Consider the following 27,334-nt stretch of genomic DNA (forward strand, 5'->3'; position numbering starts at 1 on the left):
CCCACAGACTACTTTTGTTGCCCTGCATGCGGCGGCGAACTGGGCCTGTGTGTGCGTGTGCTCACCACCTCCTGTGCGCACACATGCAAGGGTGGCATTGGCTGAGCCGAAGTGATGCGGGCTGGCCCATTACAGTTTCTAGGATGGCTGCGCGGACCGGATCTGACCTTGAGTTTGACACCCCTGTTGTAAACAAAGAAGAGTTGTGAAATAAAAGCATAATTTGTTAATTATAATTTAAAACTCTCATGCCCAGTTAACAACATAATCCTGTGCATATTTTCCCAGATCATTCTGTTCAGGATTGTGATCTGAAACAAATCCAATTCTTTATTTTTTTTTTATCAAATTTACAATAAACAGTTCTCCTTAACAGAATCAAGAAGTAAGACACTACTGAATCACAATACTGATTTTCATAAAGTTAGCAGGAAGGAGAAGTAAGAATAGTTTATACAGTAGTGATTTGTACATTATATGAAGCGCCACATTTTTGATGCTTTCCATGCAAATGCTAAACTAGGCACAGAAAACTATCCTATCTGGGCATATCTTTAAATAATTCCACACAGATTTTATTTTTCTTTACATATATGCTAGCTGTCTAGTTCCTGGTACTTTGCATATATATTGGAATCTCACAAATTGTGATCATTGATAGGAAAGTTGTAATCCAGCAAATTGAGAGAGTAACAAAATGAGGAAAGTTTATACAGATAGTCCTTGATTTACAACAGTGCATTTAGTGACTGTTCAAATTTACAGCAACACTGAAAAAAGTGGTTTATGACCATTTTTCACAGTTACAACCTTTGAAGCATCCCCAGGATCATTTGATCAAAATTCAGATGCTTGGCAACTGGTTCATATTTATGACCTTTGCTGTGTCCCAAGGTCATGTGTTCACATTTTGCAATCTTCTGACAAAGTCAATGGGGAAGGCAGATTCACTTAACCAGATTACTAATTTATCAACTGCAGTGATTCATTTAACAACTGTGGTAAGAAAGGTCATAAAACGGGGCAAAACTCATTTAACAAATGTCTCACTTAACAACAGAAATGCGGGACTCAATTGTGGTTGTAAGTAAAGGATTAACTGTACTAACAGTGCATTTTAAATTGCCCCCTGGATATATTTTTTTATGATTACCTTATAATTGTCCCAGTTGGTGAAGAAGTTCACTGAACCATCTGTTCTTTTTTGAATAACTGTCCAGCCCCCAGGATCAAGGCTGTTCTCACACCATAACTGCACTGGTCCATGACTGTTTTCAGTCTTGATCATATAAATCCCACTGCTGGAATAGCCGGTTTGTTTGGCTTGATGACAGTCTTTGAATGGGCCTTTTGAAAACAATTTAGCATTTTAAAAATATCCATTGTTTTTCACTAGTATACTGATATGTATAAAAGAGACATTAAATACCATTATGTTTTCTTTAGTAAGAGACATTGTTGTTTCCTTTTTTCATGCTGTTCCTTGACATCTTGTATAATTAGCATTTTCAAACTTCTTGAAGATTACTAATATTGACATGATTGCTATTAATATATATATTCATTTAGAAGAATTTAGAAGTGAAATAACTAATTATGTTAATTAAACATAATCTTAAATGTGTTTTGAAAATTAACAATCAATTTATATGCAATATTTTAAGCTTAGTAAATTAATATAATTATATCTGTACTCTACGACTCATTCTACTACATTTATTGTTTTAAATAATAAAATATATCCAAGATTAAATCATTATTTATTACCTTGGATATCTCAAAATAACTGCTTTACTTTAGGATTTTGCATCTGTTTCAAACATAAGAGGGAGTCTGCCCATTTTTTATTTCAGATATAGTATATACTTCTGGATTTACTTATTTCTCAAAACTCATTCTAAGTTTTGTTCTGGACTTTGTGCGGTCAGGCATAGTAAACTTGTCCAATCAAAACAGAAGTTAGTTTTGATAGCATGCACAGATGTGTTAGGCTTAAAAATACCTTGTGCAGTCATAACTGACAATTTAAGAATCCCTGCTGTAAAGGATATTTTCTTTCTTGTGTGAATGAATGAAAGTTTTAGTTACTGAAAGTTTGATTTCATGGGCCATCTTGGAATTGGCATATATGACAGTTGTCAAAAATAGGCAGGTATTGGGGTCCAAAAATGATTGGCATTCTTCTTTTACATTACATTTAGGAAATTATTCCTAAATAATTCTTGTTTGGGAGAATCTAAACTTGAAAATAGTAAAAACATTTCTTTTGTTGAGAATGTGGATGGAATGTGGGATGTAAATCTTAGAGCACTTAATATTATGACATTAATTATTTAAAGAGATGTAACAAATATGATTTTTCAAAATGTGTAGTTTGTTAATATGGTCAGTTAAAATCATGTATGTATGTACCCTGTTTTCCCCAAAATAAGACATCCCCTGATAATAAGCCTAATCGGGCTTTTGAGCACATGGCAATAAGGCCAAGCACTTATTTCAGGGTTCAAAAAAATATAACAGGGTCTTATTTTGGGGGAAACACGGTATGTATGTATGTATGTATGTATGGATGGATGGATGGATGGATGGATGGATGGACTTACATAGCATTCCAATTGTAAACATTGACAGATACACTTGAAACACCAGCCTTTAGTGCTGCACAACTGACCCAATATACAAAATGTTTTAAACAAAATAAAATATACAATACAAATAGTTGATGGAATACACTGATCTGGATGTATAAGAGTAGGAGAGTTATAGAATAAAGAATTGGAATGTGCAGTTTATGAAAATTACTTGAAGATCATTCTATTCAGTCTCCTGTACTTAGTTAAAGGATAGTTAACTTCTCCCTTCATTTCTAAAATCTAGAGTACGGGGTTGAAACATTACACAAATAATGTAAGATTTTAAAAATGGGGCATATTCCTGCAACATAGTCTAGAGGTTTCTAACTTTTTAAAAAAAAATATTTGGAAGACAAAATATTAGGGGAACATTTAGAAGAAGAATTTGAAGGTTCTTTAGTTTATGATAATGTGGAACAGAATTAAAGAAACAAAGAATCACACCAAAGCAAAACAAAGACTCCTTTGTAGAGAAAATAGAAAATTCAATATAGGAAGACAGCATTTGCCTAACATTGTATATATTGGCTTCAAACATAAAAAAAAAATTAAGACAAAGAATTTGATCTACTCCAGAAATTTAAGATTAAATATTAGAGTTGAGATGTACATGCACTATTGATTCTACCTCCCTGTATAGTGCATAAATTCCATTTAAATCATCCCCAACAGAGGATCTAGCCTTTCTCGAACATACCCTATAACCCTATACTATAAAAGATCTCAAACTGAATTGTAAAATTTTGTTACGACTCTGAAGAGGTTTGTTATGAATTCTGAGTGCTATAGAAAAGAAGAAACTGTGTTTATTGAGTTTATAATGTTTATATAATCACTCCTGAGCAACTTTCTAATCACATTATTTTTAAAAATATGCAGCAACAAATTTAATTCTTCCAGCAACAAAATTAATTATATCAAATATCAGGAAGACCCTTCTCTTACTGCTTTATAATTTTATCAGCTTGTCAAAAAACACTTTTACAAAGTTTTAATTAACGTCCCTAAGAATGTATAACATACTCTGTATACTAACACACAGAGTTACAAAGAGTTTAGAGCAGGGGTATCAAACTTGCGGCCTGCAGACCAGATGCATCACATGCCACCACACCCAGTTTAGGGAAAAAAGCCACAATACATCACGTTAAGATGCTAGTTTGACACCCCTGGTTTAGAGGATCACAAAAAACAGAGAATTCTATTTGTATTGTGTCTCTGATCCATGTCAGTAGATTGCTGATAACTGCTACCCTCTTCATTATTTCCTAGTATATCCTTTCATGTCTCTATTCGCTCCAAAATCAATTCACTTGTGTTTTCAGACACCACGTCTATATTGTGTGCCCTTTTCATTAACATGACTCTTGTATATGATTGGTTAACCAAGTTCTGTATGCTGAAATTCTGTAGGGTTTATGCCCACAGAAGTGGCAGCTATGCCTGAACGATTTATACTGTATTGTGTAGCCTCATTCATTAATATTTACTGCGCAAATCTAAACACCATGGAGTTAAATGACTACTAGTTGTGTTCCTTTGTTTTTTAGATCTAGCATTTTATTTGATCCTTTGTTTTCATTTTATTATTTATTTTGCCTTCTACTAAATTATTTATATTAGCTATTTATTTTGAATAGTTTGTTGTTTATTCTTGTCTAAATTTTTTCGAAGTGGCTAGCTGTGACAAATAACTGATTCACTCTAGAAGAAAGTAACAGGCAAGCAAAAATAATTTCATTGACAACAAACTTGTAAATAGTGCAATAAAGAATTTAGATAAGATTTAAGCTACTATTTCAATTTTTTTCCCATCAAGAACTATACTATTTGTGGCATTAATCTTCAAAATAAATTTAGTTTTTATTACTATAGAAAAAAATAGATTGAAAGCATAACATGGCATGGCCCCAACAATACTTCCAAGATCATTCAGTATAGGAAAATGCTTTCCCATAACACTTGTATTCGCAGTGGTTAGAATGCAGTACTGCAGGATACTTCTGCTGACTGCAATTTGGCAGATCGAATCTCACCAGGCTGAAGGTTGACTCAACCTTCCGTCTTTCCGAGGTGGGGAAAATGAGGACCCAGATTGTTGGGGGCAATATGCTGACTCTGTAAACTGCTTAGAGAGGGCTATAAAAGCACTGTGAAGCAGTAAGTCTAAGTGCTATTGCTATTCATTTCTTGCCACATGCCGTGAACCTTTTCCAGATATTTCCTCAATATCCTATTCTCCCATTACTAGAATAGAATAGAATTCTTCATTAGCCAAGTGTGATTGGACACACAAGGAAGTTCTCTTTGGTACGTATGCTCTCAGTATACATAAAATGAAAAGAACAAAAATATTCATCAAGAATCATAAGATACAACACCAGACAGTTATAGAGGTGCAGATGACTCATGGTTTGATGCTACTCTGGGAAACTAATTATTCGGTAGTTAATAACCACATAAAGCTAAAATCTACTTTAATTTACTGCATAAAGTGAAATCTACTTCGACTTTCTAGAAGGCTAAGGATTTGATTTGTACAAGACTAATACCTGTTACCACTACATCTTTTAGCTTTATAGTTATTGTCCTTACAGATATTAGATATATGTTTTATGTTGTAATTGTTTTTGCAGTTTCTGTGTTATTATTTTATATCAACCTGATACCAAAATAAGGATTCAATTGTTATAAAAACTTACAGCCACAAGAGGGCATTCCCTGCACACTTAAATATATCAAACAGAGCCCTTCTATTTTTGTGGAAATGCTTAAATACTGGACTGGGATAGGGCTGACTGGACTGGGATAGGGCTGTTCTGATAAAAATCCGGAGAACCGTTAGATGACAGTAAAATTATATATATAAACTTGCTGCCATCTAATGATCGTTAGGTCTTTACAGCCCAGATCTATTAATATTGCCTAAGAGCAGTAAAAAAGCAACTGCTTGAAATTGCTAGACAAGATTAAGGAAATAAATGAGATGAGAGCCTTCCTTAGTCTCCCTAAACATTATAAAAAACATTGCTCAGAATGCTACTTGTATAGCTTTCATATAGTTGGTGCTTTTAAAAGTTGATATATTCACTAAAATCACAAAGGTTCAAATATTTTTCTGTTAGAAATGTTCAAATTAATAAGAAAAGGCTTACCTTCATTTATTAAAGTTAATGGTGGAATCTTGAAAGGACTTTTTGTAGGAGAAGTAACTGGATCAGGGGGTGGCTTTACATCTCTCTCTCTAGGATAACCTGGATCTCTCTGAATTTCATTGCTTCCGAGCAATGTAGGGTTGTATTGTGGATTATTAGGAATGTGATGAGGCACCACTGGAACTAGTGGCGGTGAACCATGTGCATCCTGCCGTGAGAATATTCGCAGACATTGTTCTTCCAAAAGTGTGATGATGACTGATTGATTATTTACAAGGTCAGTTAGCGCTGCGTATTTTATTTCAAGCTCTCTGTACCTTGATGCCATCTTCAACATTTCAGTTGTAACATTGAGGATTTTGTTTTCCAGCTGGGAAAGCTCCAGTGAATTGTCTCGTTTGCGAATTATCTCATGCAAGAGCTGCATATACAGCTGAGTAACACGTGAATTCATGTTACGACTCTCTTTTCTCAGCAATTTTACTTCATTTACTATATTTCCATCCACATCCACCACTAATTGCAAGAGATCAATCTCTCGCTTTTGCTTGAATAATACTTCTTTCAAATTCTCAATATCCATCCTAGTAATTTCATCTTTTTTGTTTCCTGGACTTGGGCCTTTAGTGTTGACACAAATTGGTCCAGTTATTTTTTGTTCTGGAACAATAAATGTGTAGCCACACTTTTTCCCTTCCTCACCCTCTTCTGTAGAACGTGGATTTCGTTTAGGAAAGGATTTTTTAAGTGTAGTCTCTACTGTATAATATCCATTTGATAATAGCATTATTAAGAAACTCCAAATCCATGGGACTGTCTTCATTTTCAAGTGAACTAAATGGAGAAAAATACATTTTATTTATCAAATTTAGAAACTGCCCATCTTCTTTGCAGATGGACTCTGAGTGGTATAGAAATAAAATACTGAAAACAAAAACTGTGTGTAAAAATTAAATAAGCAAGGATAATTAAAATTCAGCGTTAAAAAAGTTAATTAAATGGTAAAGGGAAGACCTTCGGGGTGCTAATTAGCCCCACAGCTGCATGGTCCTTTGTGATTTCCATGCAAGACAGCAGAGTCAGGTCTTTAGATATTTCCCAAAGGCCTGGACAATGGGAGCCTGTCTCTCCTCTCAGAGGAGAATGTTCCAAAGGGTGGGGGCAATAGCAAAAAAATGGTCACAGTCATAGTTTTTTAACTGACAAGTTCTGGGACATTCCTTCCCTACCTGTCCAGATAGGATTGGCTGATATAATGGGGCAATTTTAGATATTGCCAAGACTGCATCAGTATAGAAATAATCATGTCAAAAATTATAGAAAGATTAAGGGTTTGTCAGTTCTTCAGGCTTTAACTATCTCCTATTCGCTATATATTTTATTAGCAGAAGTATGAAAAGCAGAAACATTTAGTATCTTAGATTAGAAGTCAATTAAAGTCACAACAGTTGGATAAGTTCAGTACTATAGTATGGTATCAGGATATGATGCATATAATTACTAATACTGGATAACATAGAGGTCGAGCTAACAACTCTGTGTTGATTTATCATCTTACATTTTGCAATACTCATCTTGAATGACAAAATATAACCTTGTAAACAATAAGTTTAGTTTCCATATTAAAGACCAAGCATGAATATTTTCAGGTTATAAATAAGCTCCCTCCTCCATCCATTTTCCTACTTGTGTCTCATTACATGAGGTAATCCTATATTACAGTATGAAAACTCTGAGTGACATGAACAAACACAATAGGTAATTCAGCGGGAAAACATTTCGCCAGGAACTTTACTACTGCTGTGTATAATAGGATATTACCATATAAAATGGCTACTGTACTACAGGCTGCATATTTGAAGAGTTTAGGAATATGGAGATGGACAGGTATTTTTTATAGTAACATTTTTGAAATTATTTTCATCTAAATAGCTATTTGAATTCAATGAATTGATCTTTTATATATATTTAAAGGGCAGTGCATTTTAAAAAAATGAATGCCAAAATACCTTGTAAAAATTGTGTTATAAATGTCATTGTTAAAATTATTAACCTCAGATATTGCAGTTACAGTAGATTAGATTCTGTCATGTAGTCTATACATTATTCTACATCTTAATTACTCAAATTCCTCAAATTTATTTTTATCTGGCAATAATCGTGGTTTTTTTTACTGTAAAAATAGTTTCAAACAGTATTAAATATTATTTTGCCTACTTCAGATGAACATTTCAAATGGTAACATTTCACTGTAAATAGACTATGTTCTTGTTAGGTTTTTTTCTGTATACAAAAAGTAATGCCAAATGAAAATTGCTTGTTTGCATTTGAACTTACCCAAGATATAATTTAGCTCCCTTTTAAGATATAGTGGAGATTTGCTTTCCAGTGAAAGTGCTGTTCTTTAAAATAGCCTTCAAACAACATTAAGTGAAATGTTCCATCTCTATCAGCATAAGTAAATTCTTCCTAGAATTCAGTTGTATTTTAACTGTTTACCCAGTGTAAGGATATACTCATCACCCTACCCCTAGCATTATCTGATGCTACTGGTGCATAAAACTAGTATTTTAGCAAGGGAAAAAAACATTTTGCCATAATTAATTCCTTTCTCTCTTACACCATTTCATCCTTCCTTTTTGTTATAGATAGTGTTAATCTTTTTTCAGTGCCAGAGGTCTCACCTATTACTCTTACATGAGAAAAGACAGAGTTAAATATTACTATTTATTGTTGCCGTTGTTATTTTAGTCCAAAAGAGAACCAGGCCTTGTGGAGCAGCTGTATTATGCATATTTATGCAATATATGCATACCTTTAGGTGTCCCAAGCTTTAACAGTACTGGAGAAGGGAAGAGAACATGCACAATTATAATATATTTTCTTGTAGTAATATTATCAGTAATGCTAACCACAGCAAAGAAAATGTATGAAAGGCAGGTATCTATATTCAGTTCACTGAAATCATACTGCAACTAAATCGCATAGATCAGGGGTCTCAAACTCTATTTCATTGTCGGTTGGATCAGCATTGTGGTTGTCCTCTGGGGGCTGGGAGGAGGGGCATGGGCGGGGTGGGCATGGCCAACTGGGGGTGGCCTGAGGCGTGGCCAGCTTGACGTTGCTTGTGTGGTTGGTGCCTGTGGGGGCTGGGTGGGGTTGGGGAGGGAATCCAGAGGTCTCCAGTGGGTGGGATGTGGGGCAACTACAGCCGGTGTGCCATCAGCTGCTTTTGGCGCCACTCAGTTTCCCACCCCACTCTCACCTAGCTGGTCTGGTTTGGCGGAGGATTGCCTTCAGTGGTGGAGCTTCGGAGATGGTCAATCCCTGTTCCCGGTGCGGTGGAGAAGGCTGAAGGCAATCTCCCCCCACCAGACCAGTCTGGCAGGGTGGGGTGGGAAACTGAGCAGTGCCAAAAGCAGCGCTCTCTCTTTCACACACACACAGATGTTTGATCAGATCATTCTCTCACCCACCTCATGGTGGCACCAGCCATGCTGTCAACAGAGGCCTGCACTGCTTCGTCCTCAACTCTACCGCCTTATTTCGTTCTTCACCACTTCTCCTTGCTCACCGCTGCAAAGGAGCAGGAGAGTGAGCGACGGGGTCCTGGACAGGGCTGCTGGAGCTTCCACAAGACGAGGCAGTGGTCAGGATGTTCATGGCCTTGCTACAAGGCGCTCAGGTAAGCTGGTCCAGGGCGTGGGGGACAGCTCCGCACTCTCCACCTTCCTTCGTCCTCCACTCCTCACCAGCTTGCTTTGTGGCTGCCATACCAGTGTGTTGATCAGCCTCTTGCTCTGTTACAGCGGCAAGCAAGGAGAAGTGGCAAAGGACGAAGTGAGCGGTGTGGGGTGGTGGAGTATGAAGCAAGGCAGGGAGTGTGGCGCTGCCCCACCTGCCCCACACCAGCTTACCTGAGGGCCCTTCACCCAGGCCAACCCATCACCCACCCCCAGGGCAGCTACATACCTTCACTAACCTGCTTTCCAGCTCCTTTCGCCGCCGCTGTGTGCAGGGTAACAAAAGTAGTCTGTGGGACTACAGTAAAAAAAATAGTTCAGACCTTCCAACATCTCACAAAAAAAAAATCTTGCGAAGCTGGAAGGTCTGAACTATATTTTTTTTTACCGTAGTCCCACAGACTACTTTTGTTGCCCTGCATGCAGTGGCAGAGAACTGGGCCTGTGCACCCACCGCCTGGACACCAGGATGGCGTGGGCCGGGCAAAAGCACCTTAGTTTCTAGGATGGCTGCCAGATCTGACCTCATCGCAGGCTGGATCCTGCCTGCAGGCCTTGAGTTTGACACCCTTTTCCTAGTAGGTCCAGAGCTCACTGGCACATAGAAAGTTGCCCTGGGTTAGGAGGTGTCAGCTATCTAGGCTCACCAGCACACAGACCTTTTCCCAGCCCCAATATATTTGGATCTACTTACCTTAACAGTCAACTTGCTCTATCTTGCATGTGGGCCTCATTCTCATTATGGTTCAGAAGGCTGATTATTCAAATTGTATGAAGAAGGGTCTTCTGAACCATTGTGAGAGTAATAGTATTCGTTAGCATTTTCTCCTCCACTTTGGAAATACTGAGTGTAAGGGCCTTCCAAATGTTGATTTTGCTAGTGTTTTTGAGCTCCAGAGTTGTCCAGATGGAAGGGGAAATCCCTTAGCATACTGTGAGAATGGACCTCAAATCTTCCACCCCTGTTTGCAACTTTCTATGTTAGCTTCCCCATTGACTTTCTGGGAAAACCAGCAGAGAAGATTGCAAATGGCAATCATATAATCACAGGGTATTTGGCAATCAGTCATAAATACGAACAGATTTATTTATTTATTTTATTTATTTTATTAGATTTATAAACTGCCCTTCTCCCGAAGGACTCAGGGCGGTGTACAGCCAAGGTAAAAGAAACAATGTACAGTTAAAAATAAATTAAAAAACTTATTATACAGTGTGGCCGAAATTAAAATAATTAAAAATCTAAAAGACCCCAAATTAAGACTAAATGAAATTTAAAATTTAAAATCTAGACAATTTAAGAAAGCCCCACGCGAACAAACAGATATGTTTTCAGTTCGCGGCGAAAGGTCCAAAGGTCAGGTATTTGACGTAAACCAGGGGGAAGTTCATTCCAAAGAGTAGGAGCCCCCACAGAGAAGGATCTTCCCCTGGGGGCCGCCAGCCGACATTGTCTGGCGGACGGCACCCTGAGAAGGCCCTCTCTCTGCAAGCGTACGGGTCGGTGGGAGGCATGAGGTAACGGCAGGCGGTCCCGTAAGTACCCAGGCCCCAAGCCATGGAGCGCTTTAAAGGTGGTAACCAAAACCTTGAGATTGCCAAGTACACAAAATGCACCACCCTGGGGGGTGGGGAGGACAGTGTCTTGTTTTATGCCTATTCCTTGGTTGCCGTGGCTGTGGTCATTAAACTACCAGTCATAAGTCAAGGACTATCTGTTTTGCAGTTAGCAGTTCTGCAATTAGTTTTGCTTGGGCAGAGTTAATACCTTGGAATATAACTCACCTACCCTGGAGCATTGAATTCATTTAAATTTGATAATTCTCTGTGACTGTCCTAGACTGCTGCTTTCTCCTTCCATTACTGTGAACCATGATAATAGCTCACTAATGTCAATGAATATACCATTGTCTTTAGTATCCTTTAAGACTCTGCTCACCTAAGCTTCATGTATTTCTCTTTTCTAGCAGACTTTGGGAGAATGATTTGTAATACACTTCATGTGAAAATAGAAATTTTATTTATATCAAATAATAGTGCAGCTTCCTGGAACCAAGTAGGAGACTATGCAACTGAAACAACTGCACTGACTAATTCAAATCCTATGGCTGTAATTTATTGTTTGTTGGCTTTTATTTTTTGAAAAGCTATTTGTTTCAGAAACAATTGTTTCAGGTTCATGTGAAACTTCACTTCATGTGAGCCTAATATATAAAAAAAAAACTTGTTGCCATAAAGTAATTTTTGAACTTTCTTCCCAGAGTTATCTGCTCTATCTCCTTATTATAATTATTAATTCTGCTTAGAAGAACTGGTTTAAACATCTGGGCTGCATTGTTGGGAGAGGGGGATAAATGTCTAAATAAGAAACATATATTATTACAGCTGAATATTATTTGTGAGTGACAGTTTAATTTTGCATGGAACAATGTGCTAAAAGCAATAAAATTACATTTTTCTGCAAATACAGAGGAAATGTTTGCATAACATTAAAAAGGTCAGCTATTAAAAACAGTGAGTTAATGTGTATAGTCTGACTTAGCCTTCAGGTTTTGTATGATTAAAATGATTGGATATGGAAAGGAGTGTTACACATTTCTAACTGTTTGCAAGGGAACCTTAACATAATGTTCCACATTATTGGTAATCTATTTGTTTCAATATCTTACTGGAGTCCATTGTGTCTTCCTTATTTTCTAAAGTGGTACCAAGGTGAAAGCTTTGAAATGATTTTTAGTTTGTTAGTTACTCTATAGATGTGAATGAAAATTAGTAATCAGTAAAAAAAAAAAAAATCATTTAAGAATGGGCTTTTTTCCATTTTCAAGCTTAGTTTGAATATTTTTATCTCTGAAAAATTAAAATTTGAATCTACCTCTGAGCATGAAACATTTTAAACTCATTTTCAGCTTCCAGACAAGTTATAAAAATAATGTATGCTTATAGTTTGTTTTTAGATAAGAAATATTTTGAAGATTGAATTTATTTCTGATATTCAGCTATCATAGATGCCACAGATTTAAGCTATGCTCTTATTGGTACCCAGAATAATGTTTATTCGTGTGATCTTTTAACTAGCATAAATCAGCATTGGCTTCAACCCATATATCTCTGCAAGTAGAAGCTATCATACCAGTGCTGTTTTTGTTGGGCATAGTATCTGTATATGGGACAGCGGTGGTGGGATTCAGCCACTTCGCAACACTTCGGGAGAACCGGTTGTTAACTTTCTGAGCAGTTTGGCAAACTGGTTGTTGGAAGAAACCATTAGGGCAGAGAACCGGTTGTTAAATTATTTGAATCCCATCACTGAGGGCAAGTTTTTCCCAAGAAAGGTATTGTGCTCTCTTTTTTTCACATGGCTGTAAACATAAAGTGATTTTGCCCTCCATAAGCAAAGTCTTTCTTAAACACTCCATCTTGAGAGAAATTGCAAATTTTCTCAACTGCTTGTAGATATTTTGGTATTCTTTTTGTTTGTGAAGAAATTTCTGTGTAATAGTTTCTCAAGTTTCCATCCATTATGTTCTGAGACCCTCTTAATTAAAACACAATGTAAAAACAAAGCAATACAAGCAATTGCTTATACGTACATGTATTACTTTCTTAATTTAGTAATATAAACAGATGCTTTGCTATTTTCAGCACCTCTTTGATTAGAATACCATAAATATTTTGTAATTTTAATTACTTTATTGGATTGATTTTACTTTTTCATTTTTTTAAAAACGCCATTCATTGCTAATATTAAGTTAGTAACAAGCCAATCTTATTAAAATAGTTGGCAAAAAGGCACTTGTTCAAAATATATTAATATAATACAATTGTTCTGTTTAAATTGATCCTAAGAAAAATAGGTTGGCGAGTTAATGAAAAAAATATGAAAGACATATATTAACATACTTCAACTTCAGCACAAAAAGCTATGTGTTATTTGATCTTCTTTGGAAATAAAGGAACCTTAGGTGTGGATAAGATGTTAAACGAAAGGATGAACAACACTCAGTTCGATTTCATATGTACATTTCTCATTATTTTTATATAGCATTAAAATGATGCATCTCTTGATTGTGTTAAACAATCACATATAATATGGAACTGAATAAATTGTAGATTGAAAATTTGTACTGTAATTACAGAATTTCTATGAACTGATAGTAGTACTCAGTGATATTAATCTTATATTGCATTAACTCTGTTGAAATAACTTACTATATATTCCATTTAGTAAAATTCTGCTATTTTAGTCATTGGGAATTTTTATATCTGAAAGCTTGATTCACTGAATGGTAAAGATTTTTCTTTTAATATCAGAGCTTTGATTTAATTTTATCTTCTGCAGTTCACTTTCTGAAAATCAGTCAGGAAAAGAGATAATATATACTTGATTTACAATAAAGCTAAAGATAGCTTACTACTTCAAATACTTTCTCTCGAATACTATATTTTTAACTGAATACCATTCTTGCAGCATGAAGAATTTGTTGTGGCATTCAGTTATTTTTTACAGGTACACTGTATTTTCAGGTTTTTAAGCTAAGTCAGGCAAAATATCATGATCAGAACAACATTCTAGAATATTTTGATCCTAACTCTATAGACATCTTTATTTGCAGAATCATACTTTTCAGAAAATACATGGAAAATCCAGAATATTTAAATAATAATTTTTGCCATTGAGTTCTACAATCTAATGAAATACATGGAATTATTTTCTACTTAATAGCAGCTATTCAGCAGTAAGAACACAAGTGCAAACATAAGTCTTCTGTTTTCCATTTTGAAGTGCACAATACTTACATTGTCTTATCAGATTAATAGAACCAGTCTCTGAAGCATAATGAGTAGGTAAACATTTATTACAACTAAATACTAGTAGTTTGAAAAGGGCAGTATTAACTATTTGCTAAAATATGTGTTCCACTATTATATCAGATTTACTTATAAAAATGTCATTTTTTAAAAAAATTACATAATTATCAAAATAAAACTTTTATATTGTACAGAAGAACAATCTAATACTGTATTTTGGTTAGTTAAAAACTGATAAAATTAAAGCTCTGCTTAAAGTTTTGAAATTATTTTTGATACATGAATATCAGTGATTCTACACCAGCTGCTTCAATTGATGTCCTCTAGATATTTTGCCACCTTCCAATTTGGTTGTTTTCTACCCAGGCTGGGTCTGACAAAAGATGTAGTTTAAAAGATCCAGAGTGCACCAGGTTGCAAAAGAGTGCCATAGATTCCAGCAACTTAGATTCCACAGCTAAGTGTTCTAATAAGATCCTGAACTTTGTTGCTTTTTGCTTAACAAACTATTTTAATTAGAACTTGAGAATAACTGTTCAGTGCATATATTAGTCTAATATTACACGGTACTCTCTGAAAGAGCAAAAAATGCTTTTAGAACCGAACATGTAAAAGCAATATATCTCAGTGTAACATAGAAGGTTTTGTACCAAAGAAAACTCCAGTATTTGTATTGTTCTTTATTAGGTACAACAGAAATTATTGTATTCAGCAATCATGGGCTCTAACTTTGAGCCAAGATAATTAGTACATTATTTTGGGTTACCTTCCTTTTGCAAGCTAATTTAGCAATTTTTGAGTTCCTATAGCAGCAAAGAGATAACTGAATCTTATTTAAATCTACCATGCATGGTGGATACCATGTTTATTCCAAGTACAAATGGAATGATTTTGATCAAAAATTTTGGGCTCAATATTAGTACATGAATAGAACAAAATTAAATGAAGATTTAAATTACAGCTTTTCATGCTAATAATTGATATGCCTGAAATAGTTTGAGAGTTACTGACTTGCTAGGTTTTTCTTTATTAAGAAAAAAGTTTAAAACATTAAATTAACACAAAACATTAAAAACAGTTTGACCTGCTTATAACAGTGGGGTTTTTTCCTAATTGTTTGGGGAATGAATGTGTAAGAGAAGATCCTCTCCCCACACCTTCCCTCAGCATGCAACTAATAGTATTTTGATTACTTTCTATAATGGAGTATCATAAAAATCAATGGAGTACAATAAATTCTAAACTATGTGTATATAGTGACAGCAATCTCATCCTTATCCAATATGGGGGGAAATGCATGCATATTGACACCAAAGAAAATGCATAGATACTAACCTTCTGATGACTCTTTTCTGAAAGAGAGTAAAACTTCAGAGGCTTTTTCTTTATATTTCCTCCTCCTGGTGCCAATACAGTTGGCTAGCACGGTTCTATATTATTTTGTGTATATCCAAATACATATCCCTCACTTTTAGCTTAAGAAAAGACCTATCTAAATAATTTCTTTCTGCAACAGAAAAGATGATTTTCTAGCTGCTGTGCCTTTTCCTTTCATTTGCATTCTGAACTGAACTGCACTAACCAGCAACAGCTGAACTTGCTTCCATATACAGCACAGCACACTACACTTGGGTGTGTTTCTTAAACAAATGCATGCCTAGACGTAGAAACTGCCAGCCCATGTATGAGGTAATTGAAGAAAGGGAGGGGGGAAGAAAGAGGGAGGGAGACCAAAGGACTTCCTATCCAAGGCCTTTGGAGTAGAATTGAAATTAGGAGAGGAAAAAGAGTTGGAATCACAGTATGAACAAGGAGATACTGTTTGCTAGTTGAATGGAAAGCAAACAGCAGATGGGGAAACTATAAAGAGTTTAAGCGCTGTACTGTAATTGCAAAGCATTGTTACTTGGTTGCTCAAAGTTGCCTTTAGCCGTTACCATAGTGAACTTACTTTAGAGGAGAGATTCTTTCAGACTGATATATCCAATTTTCTGTTTCCGCGAAGGAAAGGAACAGGAGATTTGTGGATATATGTGTGTTCAATTATTATTCTGAAGAATGCAAACCAGAATGTCCTATTGAATTCTTTTTTTAGTTTATTTAATGAGAAGCAGTTGTTATAGCAATAATGTTTAAAAAAACATTGACAAAAATAAGACATTAAAGCTATTAACTCTTAAGTTAAATAACTTAAGTTAAATAAAGAAAAGACTTTGTGATTGGTCCAAGAAAAAAACAATCAAATCACTTTTTAATGTAGGTGAATAATGTATTGATTTCTAACTGTTTATTAAATATTTATTTAGCCAGAAACCCAGATGTTTTTAATAGTAGAATGAGAAATTGTCATTTTATTTTATTATTCCCATCCCAGTTCAACACCAGTTACCAACAATCAGGCAAACACAAATACTAGCCTGTATTTTCCTAATTACATATTTTGTTGTCACTCAGTGGCCATCTAGAAGCCAATAGATTATTTAGGATTCAATTAGCTCAAACCAGGCTGAAATGCAAAAGAGAGAGAGAGAGAGAGAGGTTTATTGAATAAATACTAAGAGAGTTACAGAGAAAGAATGGCACCAACCCATTTCTCTTAGCCTGACCAGAAACTCCAGGAATAACAGTAAACAAACCCACTAAAGTTGCCCATTTCATGTCACTTTTTATTCTTAGGACTTTAGATCAACTTGATGTTTGGTGACTGGGGCTTTTGTCTCATTTTTATACTTTTCTTAAGGGACAGAGAGCAAAAATAATATCTAATTATTTCTTACTCACAATTTCAAACAATTTAATGCTCTGCCAGTTAGCTTTTTGTCTCTAGCAGACAACACCTAGGATTGATCTGGTAGCATATCTTATCAACAATGGGAACACAACTAGTTAAAATTCTGTTAAGAATATTTTTAAGAGAACCACTTATTACTTCCCTGTTTCCCCCAAAATAAGACATCCCCTGATAATAAGCCCAATCGGGCTTTTGAGTGCATGGCAAGAAGGCCAAGGGCTTATTTCAGGGTTCAAAAAAATATAAGACAGGGTCTTATTTTCGGGGAAACACGGTATTTAACTTTTTCCTTGTCAATCTTGCATGCTATTATTACAAATATAAAGTTTATATAATTGAATACAAAGAACAAATGATAATCATTTAGACATGTAGCAGTTGAATTTTAAAATATAATTGGTGCATTAATTAAATATTTTGTTGAATTGCAAATATATTTTAGATACAGTTTGAAATATAAATGTTTTATATGGAAGGCCAGGATTGAACGTTTCAGGTTCATGACATGTCTTCAAAGTCCAAATACTATCTGAAGCAGAAATGGAAGGCTGTGATGTTATTTGATTTGAACTACAGGTAGTTCTCTTTTAGAACCACAATTGCGATCAGCAAAACCATTACTAAGTGCCATGATTGCTAAACAAAAAATCATGTGACTGCAAGGACCTACAGCCTCACTTCTGCTTCAGTTGATAAGCAAATCATCACAGCTGTTAAGTAAAACATTCCGTATTTTCTATTATCTCTGCTTTGACACAAGCCAGTTGCAAAACATACAAATGGCATGATCTTGGGACACAGTGATAACTCTATGCCATTTGTTAAGCTCCCAAATGGTAATCACGTGATTGCAAAATACTGCAATGATCATAAATGAGAGGATTGATCACAAAGCTGAGGGTTTCCTTCACAAATGTAACAGTTGCTAAATGAGGCAGTCAGTAAGCAAGATCTACCTGTAACTATTTCAATGCTTTATATGATAAAAAAAATCTTTAATTCATCTTCAGGTATTTATCTCTCAGACTTGACATATATTGACTCAGCATATCCATCAACAGGAAGTATTCTGGAAAATGAGCAGAGATCAAACTTAATGAATAATATTCTTAGAATAATTTCAGACTTACAGCAGTCTTGTGAATATGGTAAGTTACACCATATGGTATATTACAGCATTATGTGCAACCAGTGAATAAAATTGCTTGAATATTAATTGAGGCTTGCTCAAATTTTACCTTTGATTAAAAGTGGTGCTGAGGTACTTTAAAAAAATAATTCAAGATATGAAGAGTATATCTTAAAATATATCTCTTTCAACAAATGTAAATGGTACTATTTGTTTACTAAATTCTTTCAAAGAAAAAAAAGTACTTTTCTCAACTTAGCATTCACTTTTAAAAAATAATTAAGTCTTTGATACAGTAAGCTTTCTATTATTTAAAAGGATCTTGGAAGCCACCCCCTTAATTTTGACTAAGCCTATTTCAAATAAAGTAGTCTCACAATAAGAATCTTCCTTTTTATTAATTTATCTATTATCTAAATGCCTGCTTTGGGGGAGGGGAGGAAGATAATATAATAATAATAGTTAACATTGATATGAAATCATGCCATATAAAAATACATAGATCTTAGTGGCTGCCAATAATATAACTGCTCTCCATGTATATTAATTACTATTTAGATATTCCTGTGTTGCCTCATGTTCAAAAGTACCTGAATTCTGTTCAGTATATAGAGGAACTTCAGAAGTTTGTGGAAGATGATAATTATAAGTAAGTATAAAAACTGGTCAATTACAATGTATTCACTATTATATTTTTGGTTTTAGAGCAATTTTTCATAAAGAACAAAAAAAGTACTTGTCTTCTTTTATAAATGTTTCAAAGTTTTAGGACATTTCTATTTATAGGCTTTCATTTTTCATGAATACTTTCTTGCTCTTTCTTTTTTTCCTTTTTTTTCTTTTTCTTTCTTTCCTAGAACATAACCCTTGGCTGTAAATATTAAAAATAAATGAATGAAAAGAATAATAAACAGAAACCCCTGTAGTAGTTTAGGCATTGAACTAGGAATGAGGAAACTCATCCATTGAGATTCACTGGGTGAGCAGTAATTCTCTCCACCCAACCTGCAATACAGAGTTTTTGAGGAGATTCCCATGTAAGTCCTTTGAGTTCCAATAGGAAAGGTGGGATATAAGTCTAACAGATGAATAAGAATCAATAGTTGTTCAGGATCTAAGACAATCTTAATCTATTATGAATTATTTGTTATATACCCCTATTCTTAATAATCTTCCCTCCCTGTTATTAACTGCGCTATTTGGTATTCCTCATATAAATCCATACTGGCCTTTTTAAAAACTAAGACTAATTGTCATGCAGCAGTTATATGTGCAACTATTTTGGGTTTTTTTTTCTTTAAATTAATACACAGAGTGGAAGAAAGCTTCCAGGAAATCACAGTGTTTTTAAATGGCACTTCACATGTATTTTTTAATGAAAAATAGGTATTTTTTATCTTACTTAAATGAGTTTTTTTAATTTAAATCTATCAAATTATGATAATGGTTACTATTTTTTTTTTAATTTATACCCCACATAACTTGAATAGAATAGAATAGAATAGAATAGAATAGAATAGAATAGAATTTTTTATTGGCCAAGTGTGATTGGACACACTTGGTGCATATGCTCTCAGTGTACATAAAAGAAAAGATACCTTCATCAAAGTACACCACTTAAAACACTTAATGATAGTCATAGGGTGCAAATTTAACAGTTACTGAAACAATGATAGTCATAGCCTACAAATAAGCAATCAGGAAACAATATCAGTATAAATTGTAAGGATACAAGCAACATGATGAGTTTGACCCTGTGTCAAGGTTCCAGAAATACCTCTTCTGCGTAAAATAAAGACTCAGAAGCATTTTTCCCTTTTCCTCTCAGAGTCCTTTACTAGCATGAGGAGACTGGCACACGATGAATGCAATTCCCAAAACTGAAGTTCCGGATTCGTTTCCCCAGTTATACAAACCCCAATAGTCCCACCCCCCTGACCCCTCTGATAGTCACACGGTCCCACGTTCCTCCAGTTCATTCGAGTAACTTCTTGCCACTCTTCCTGCAGACGTGAACGCCATCCGACCTTGACCCGTTGAAGAATGCTACCCTATCCCTCAACCCCCCCTCCTCCCCTCAGGATAAAAATGTGGCAGCGTCTGGAAACCTAAAGTTTAATATGGTTTCCAGGCCTGACACCCTGTGGCTCCCGAGGACATGGACAGGTTGTTGGGTAGGTTGAATGCCACCATGTGTTTACTGGACCCGTGCCCCTCCTGGTTGGTGCTGGCCACTCAGGAGGTGACACGAGGCTGGCTCCAGGCAATTACGAGCGCTTCTTTGGTGGAGGGAGTCTTCCCGGCCGCCTTGAAAGAGGCGGTGGTGAGACCCTCCTCAAGAAGCCTTCCTGGACCCGCTGTTTTAGGTAATTATCGTCCGGTCTCCAACCCGCGGCGAAGGTTGTAGAGAGTATGGTGGCATATCAGTTTCCCTCACACCTGGAGGAAACTGTCTATCTAGACCTGTTCCAGTCCGGTTTCCGGCCCGGTTACAGCACTGAGACGGCTTTGGTCGCGTTGGTGGATGATCTCTGGAGGGCCAGGGATAGGGGTTGTTCCTCTGCCCTGGTCCTATTAGACCTCTCAGCGGCTTTCGATACCATCGACCATGGTATCCTGCTGCGCCGGTTGGGGGGATTGGGAGTGGGAGGCACCGTTTATCGGTGGTTCTCCTCCTATCTCTCCGATCGGTCGCAGACGGTGTTGACAGGGGGGCAGAGGTCGGCTCCGAGGCGCCTCACTTGTGGGGTGCCGCAGGGGTCGATCCTCTCTCCCCTTCTGTTCAACATCTATATGAAGCCGCTGGGTAAGATCATCAGTGGCTTCGGTGTGAGGTACCAGCTGTACGCTGATGATACCCAGCTGTACTTTTCCACACCGGGCCACCCCAACGAAGCTATCGAAGTGCTGTCCCGGTGTTTGGAGGCCGTACGGGTCTGGATGGGGAGAAACAGGCTCAAGCTCAATCCCTCCAAGACAGAGTGGCTGTGGATGCCGGCATCCCGGTACAGTCAGCTGAGTCCACGGCTGACTGTTGGGGGCGAGTCACTGGCCCCGATGGAGAGGGTGCGCAACTTGGGCGTCCTCCTGGATGAACGGCTGTCTTTTGAAGATCATTTGACGGCCGTCTCCAGGAGAGCTTTTTACCAGGTTCACCTGGTGCGCCAGTTGCGCCCCTTTCTAGACCGGGATGCCCTATGCACGGTCACTCACGCCCTCGTAACGTCTCGCCTGGATTACTGGATTATTGCAATGCTCTCTACATGGGGCTCCCCTTGAGGGGCATCCGGAGACTGCAGTTAGTTCAGAATGCGGCTGCGCGGGTTATAGAGGGAGCCCCTCGTGGCTCCCGTATGACACCTATCCTGCGCAGACTGCACTGGCTACCTGTGGCCTTCCGGGTGCGCTTCAAGGTTTTGGTAACCACCTTTAAAGCGCTCCATGGCATAGGGCCGGGTTACTTACGGGACCATCTACTGCTACCGAATACCTCTCACCGGCCTGTGCGCTCTCACAGAGAGGGACTCCTCAGGGTGCCGTCAGCTAGGCAGTGTCGTCTGGCGATGCCCAGGGGAAGGGCCTTCTCTGTGGGGGCTCCCACCTTCTGGAACGAACTCCCCCCAGGACTCCGTCAACTTCCGGACCTCCGAACCTTCCGTCGTGAGCTTAAAACACACTTATTCATCTGCGCAGGACTGGACTAGTTTTTAAATTTATAGGGGTTTTAATTGGTTTTAATATTTATACTATTTTTAATAATTTGGCTTTTAGAATAAGTTTTTTAATGGTTTTCTTAATTTGTACATATATGTTTTTACTTGCCTGTGAACCGCCCTGAGTCCTTCGGGAGATAGGGCGGTATACAAATACGAATAAATAAATAAATAAATAAATAAACAAATTTACAGTCATACAGTCATAACTGGAAGGAGATGGGTAATGGGAATGATGAGAAGATTGATAGTAGTGCAGATTTAGTAAATAGTTTGACAATGTTGAGGGAGTTATTTGTTTAGCAGAGTGATGGCGTTTGGGAAAAAAATGTTCTTGTGTCTAGTTGTTCTGGTATGCAGTGCTCTATAGCGTCGTTTTGAGGATAGGAGTTAAAACAGTTTATGTCCAGGATGTGAGGGGTCTGTAGTATACAGGTCCTCAATGGAAGGCAAGTTGGTAGCAATTGTTTTTTCTGCAGTTCTAATTATCCTCTGAAGTCTGTGTCTTGTTGGGTTGCAGACCAAACCAGACAGTTATAGAGATGCCGATGACTCATGGTTTGATGCTACTCTGGGAAGCTAATTATTATATTTTTATCTCACCTTTTCTTGTGTGTATATGTGTAACTCAAGGGGTTAACATACCTAACACTCCTGCCTTCTACTTTCCCCACAACAACCATCTTATGATATGTATCAGGCTGAGATAGAGTGACTGCCCAAGGTCATCTAGATACTTTCACGATTAAGGGAGGTCTAGAAGTCACAGTCTCCTTGTTTCTAGTCAACACTTAACCACCACCAATTTGGCTCAAATGATTTATTGATGGATTCCTAGTAGGAACTCCTAGAAAATGAAAGTAAGTGTAGAAGTCTGAATTTGCTATTAGTAAAATCTTTTTTTGTTTCTTAACACAGACTTTCATTAAAAATAGAACCTGGGACCAGTACCCCACGTGCCACTGCATCTCGTGAAGATTTAGTTGGTAAGTATTCAACAATAAAATGTTCTGATTCTACTCCCCAGTATTTCTATTTTCTGGACTTCTAACAACCATGAAATCTGTTAAATAGAAAACCTAATTTAAGCAAACTTTTAAATAAACTAAAAAGAGAGAAATAGGTAAAATCTGTATATGCACTTCTGAAATTATTTCGAAGATTTTGAAGAATTATAATAACAAACTTGCTCTTTGCTCTACTCTTTTTATTTATTTTTTCCAGGTCCTGAAGTGGGTGTTTCTCCCCAAACGGTGCGAAAGAATGCTACTGCTGAAGGAGCATTGCTACCACCAACTCCTCCATCTCCTAGAAACCTGATGCCTCATGGGCATAGAAAGTGTCACAGTTTGGGATACAAGTTAGCATTTCATTTGAGATTCAGTTTCTTTTATTTAAATCCATGATACTCCGAATTATTGTTATTTAAAAATCCATGTATATGAACTAAGTATCTTCTTTGCCATTGACTTTTCATGCAGTGCATGTATTAGGTTGTTTATATAATTTACTATACGTATACCTTTTTTAAATAAGTAAATTCAAGATAAAGATAAGTAAAGATATACATCATATAGATAAAGTAATGGCTGAATCATGATCATGATAACCCAGAATTATTAAATAATTTATTAAACAAGCCAAACTCATATTTGCAGACAGACAATGCAATCATGGCATTGTTGGAACCCCAAAACAGAAAAACTGTCAAAAACAGCAAAGAGTCTAACAATGCAATATGCCAACCTTGAGCTATACATAATTGCTGCCATCATAAAGTAATATTACTTGTTTGGTTAGAATATTTTTCTATTTTGTTTTAATTTCCTTTGCTTTATACATCTGTGTATTGTTAGAACTTTGAATAGGAAATTGGATTAGCAGATGAACTCAGTGATCTAAACGGTTCCTTTCTGTTTTCAAGAAACAAAACAAATTAGGTACAAGGCAACAAAATGCTCGTTTCTGTTTGTTTATTTTAACAAAAAGAATGTTTTGTTAAATCATAGTTACAATCATTGAACTGACAAGCCCTGGTTTCCTATTGATTTATATACTGAATCTGATTGTTCATACATTGATTGATTATGCCCCATCAAGTCAATGTCAGTTCTTAGCAAACACAGGGATAGATTTTCTCCAAAATGATCTGTCTCTAACTTGGTCCTTCAGGTCTCCCAATGGTGCACCAGTCACTAAGTCCCTCCACCTTACTACTGATCATCCTCTTGCCTTGAGTAAAAGAAAAAAAATGCAGTTAATCCTCATATTTAAACATTAGTTCCCAAAATTTAGGAATTAAATTACAAAGTACAAATCATCTTGCTTGCAAATCATTTTACGATTGTGAATGTGGTTGGCAATCTCTGTTTAGACTGCTTGTAGTAAAGAAAGAAAAGAAAGAAAAATCAATAAAACATTGGTAGCATATATAATTTCCTAATAACATTTTCGTTCTTCCATGCCCACTTCTAAGTGTAACATTGGAATCCATTCTTTAATTGTCCATGTCCATAAATATTTGCCCATTTTTTATAAAAGTATAATGTACATATACCTAGAAAGAAAAAAACAGCAGGCATTGTAGAATTTTAGTACAAAAATATTTATTTATTTATCATATTTACATTTATTTATTAAATGTAACTCATCTATTACATATTCTGGTGAACATTTAACATTTTAAACTCTTTTTGCCTTTATTTATTTTGTCTTTTCTGTTGGATTTGATTATTGAGGTCTGATCTGTTATTAAATATTCTTTTGGTACTATGTTATATTTAATGCTTTAAAAATGTGATCAATTATTATGTATTTTACTATTTTTCTAGTTTCATTCATAAAATGAACACAGCAGAATTTAAAAGTGCAACATTCCCAAATGCAGGACCAAGGCATCTTTTAGATGATAGTGTCATGGAACCACATGCTCCATTACGGGGGCAGGCAGAGAGCTCCACCCTTTCCAGCGGAATTTCAATAGGTGAGATTTTATCTCAATCAGTAAAAAAAGTGTCTTGAAATTCAAACTTGTATTTTCTTCATTATATTTATATGTTAGCTCTCCTCCATATTATTTAAGGGTCATGCATAGGCCTTATCCACAGATACACTATACTACACTGCACACTAAAAACTGAGTTAGTGACCTGGTGATTTGGAGATTAAAAACTCCCATGTTGTAAAATTACTCAGGATTTACTATCTTTTCAATGTCTAGTATAAAGTTCTATAAAAGCCTCATGCAAAAACAGTCTCTGGGTTAGATCTACATTTTCCACACCCATATAAGAGCATGGGGAGGGAGTAAAAATGATTAGAAAAAGCAAGTGGGAAAGGAATGGCCAGCTTCGCAGCATCCTTTGCAGTGAAAGTTAACTAAAATATGGCCATCAACTGACAGGTTCACTGATCATAACTTGGCATAAATATCAGTCCATTGACTGACTTACTTACAAATTGATTTATCATGGCTTAGCTAGGCTGCTAATTTTCATTTGGCTAGGGTCTTTCAGATACTTGTAGCAATCTTTATTACAAACGAGAACAAAGCAACATTTTCAAGGACATGAAAGGACACACATTAGATTTAGTTTTTGTTTCAACACAAATTCAATGTGATATGAAAGTGTGAAGATGAACTCATCTTTTGTCAAGGACGGATCACTTTCTGATTGCTACAGAGTTATGTATAGCATTCTCTTCCTTTGCTGGGAAAGGACTCGTTAACTTGGTCCACCCCAGCATTTACCTATGGGTATTCAGAGGCTCCTGGGAAATTTCACAGGGATCTAGTAAGTGGTTCATCCAAGTCAATGGTTACACATTTGTTCCATAGTACATTCAATGCCATAGATAGATTGCATCATAGCTGTCTGCCCTTGCATGCAGATGTGGTGCTACTTTTGAAAACACTGAAGAATTTAGGTGATGAACCAGCAGAAAAGATGCCTAAGACACAGCTCAAGAAAGAACAATCTTGAGTGACTGAATCCTAGTACTAAGTTAATTCACACAATGGTGATTCAGGTGGCAAAGTTGAAGTCTTTTGTCTCCCTTACCTACATGCTGAATGCCACCCAGCAGCGCTTTTTAAGAAAACCTGCTCCCTTTCAGAACAGGATGTTCACCAATATAATCTCACTCATTCCACTGTGAGGAATTTCATGCTATCCTCCTGGGCCATCTGTTCAGAAAAGAGGTTTTTTTCTGTTTTTTCTGGGTTTTTTAGAGGTTTTTCCTCTGTTTGGTTGGCTAATTCCAGAAGATGGTGCTAAATTGTTATTGTTCTACTTCATTTCTTTCATACATACAGACACACAAACATAATGAAAGAAGAGGCACAAACATACTAAACAAAGAACAAGTGCAATATACATATTTAATATAATACAATTAAATTATATTAGGCAATTAAACTATTCAAATTTAAGTGAGTTCTAACACTTAAGTGGGGAGAGAAAAATTGAACATAAAAACTAGTATACACAGTTAAAATAATGTCATAAACAAAGCTCCCAGAAATAAGGTGTTTTCTTTTTAAACTAATGTCATTGCAATTGAGTCAGTTTTATTATGGGTAATTTTTACAAGTTTTTTTGAAACATTTTTCAGGCCTGGCAAATAATAGAATTACAGTGTTTTTAAATTGATTCACTTATTCCAATTTTAGGTAGCAGTGATGGTTCAGAGCTTAGTGAAGAAACTTCTTGGCCAGCATTTGAAAGGTAAGAGAATTCAATATATTTTATATTTGTTCAAATGTGTATTTAACATATGAGAGTTTTAGATTTCCACATAGGAAAGTGTACCAAATATTTCTGGTATAGTGCTTTTTAATCAAGGCTCTGCTTTTTCCTACACATGGATTATATATGTAAGACAAAATAATGGCTAAAATAGTTCAATCATGCAAGTTTTCTGGAGAGTATATTATCACTAATATTTTAATAGGGATCCCAGAATCCTGTTTCATAACAAATTTGCTCAGAGGGAACATATGCACCTTATATGAGTGGTTCATCATTGACTTACAGCTAGTTGGGAGAATGTTGAAATAAGCTTCCCAAAGCTGAAGCTCCTATTTACAGTCCAGGCTTAGAATAAAACCCAAATGACAGTTGTCCTGAGCTGCTCCTAGAACAGCAAGGCTGTTCATCAGCCTGACCAATTTAAAACAGTAGACTACTGACTTTTCTGTCTTAGTGAATATATATGTTTGACTTATATAAAAACATGCTATAAATCAACTATTGTTTTTATAAAATTACTTTTATTTTGTACAGTATATTATTGCAGCTTTCAGGTGAAATACATTGATCATTTGATAAAGCACCACTAATGATCTGAGGTGTTTAT

The 27,334-nt window shown here is 36.1% G+C and overlaps 2 protein-coding genes across 6 annotated transcripts in view; one reads left to right on the plus strand and one right to left on the minus strand.

Moving 5' to 3' along the window:
• ANGPTL1 (angiopoietin like 1) overlaps positions 1 to 16,725 on the minus strand; it is a 40,491-nt gene extending 23,766 nt beyond the window's left edge. For both annotated transcript variants that reach the window (XR_009154104.1, XM_058174756.1), the window contains exons 1-3: positions 15,679 to 16,725; positions 5,789 to 6,622; positions 1,154 to 1,347 (exon numbers count right to left, since the gene is read on the minus strand). Coding sequence is in view for 1 of the 2 variants with exons in the window: in XM_058174756.1 (XP_058030739.1) it covers positions 1,154 to 1,347; positions 5,789 to 6,611 (1,017 nt within the window). In the remaining variant the exon portion in view is untranslated. The remainder of the gene's footprint in view (positions 1 to 1,153; positions 1,348 to 5,788; positions 6,623 to 15,678) is intronic.
• The window catches only part of RALGPS2 (Ral GEF with PH domain and SH3 binding motif 2), an 86,853-nt gene that overhangs the window by 44,957 nt on the left and 14,562 nt on the right, over positions 1 to 27,334 (plus strand). For all 4 annotated transcript variants that reach the window (XM_058174754.1, XM_058174752.1, XM_058174755.1 and 1 more), the window contains 6 exons: positions 18,145 to 18,282; positions 18,822 to 18,912; positions 22,895 to 22,962; positions 23,201 to 23,336; positions 24,808 to 24,959; positions 26,649 to 26,703. In XM_058174754.1, the coding sequence (XP_058030737.1) occupies positions 18,145 to 18,282; positions 18,822 to 18,912; positions 22,895 to 22,962; positions 23,201 to 23,336; positions 24,808 to 24,959; positions 26,649 to 26,703 (640 nt within the window). The remainder of the gene's footprint in view (positions 1 to 18,144; positions 18,283 to 18,821; positions 18,913 to 22,894; positions 22,963 to 23,200; positions 23,337 to 24,807; positions 24,960 to 26,648; positions 26,704 to 27,334) is intronic.

This window comes from Ahaetulla prasina, chromosome 3 (assembly GCF_028640845.1).
Source record: "Ahaetulla prasina isolate Xishuangbanna chromosome 3, ASM2864084v1, whole genome shotgun sequence".
NCBI lineage: Eukaryota > Metazoa > Chordata > Lepidosauria > Squamata > Colubridae > Ahaetulla > Ahaetulla prasina.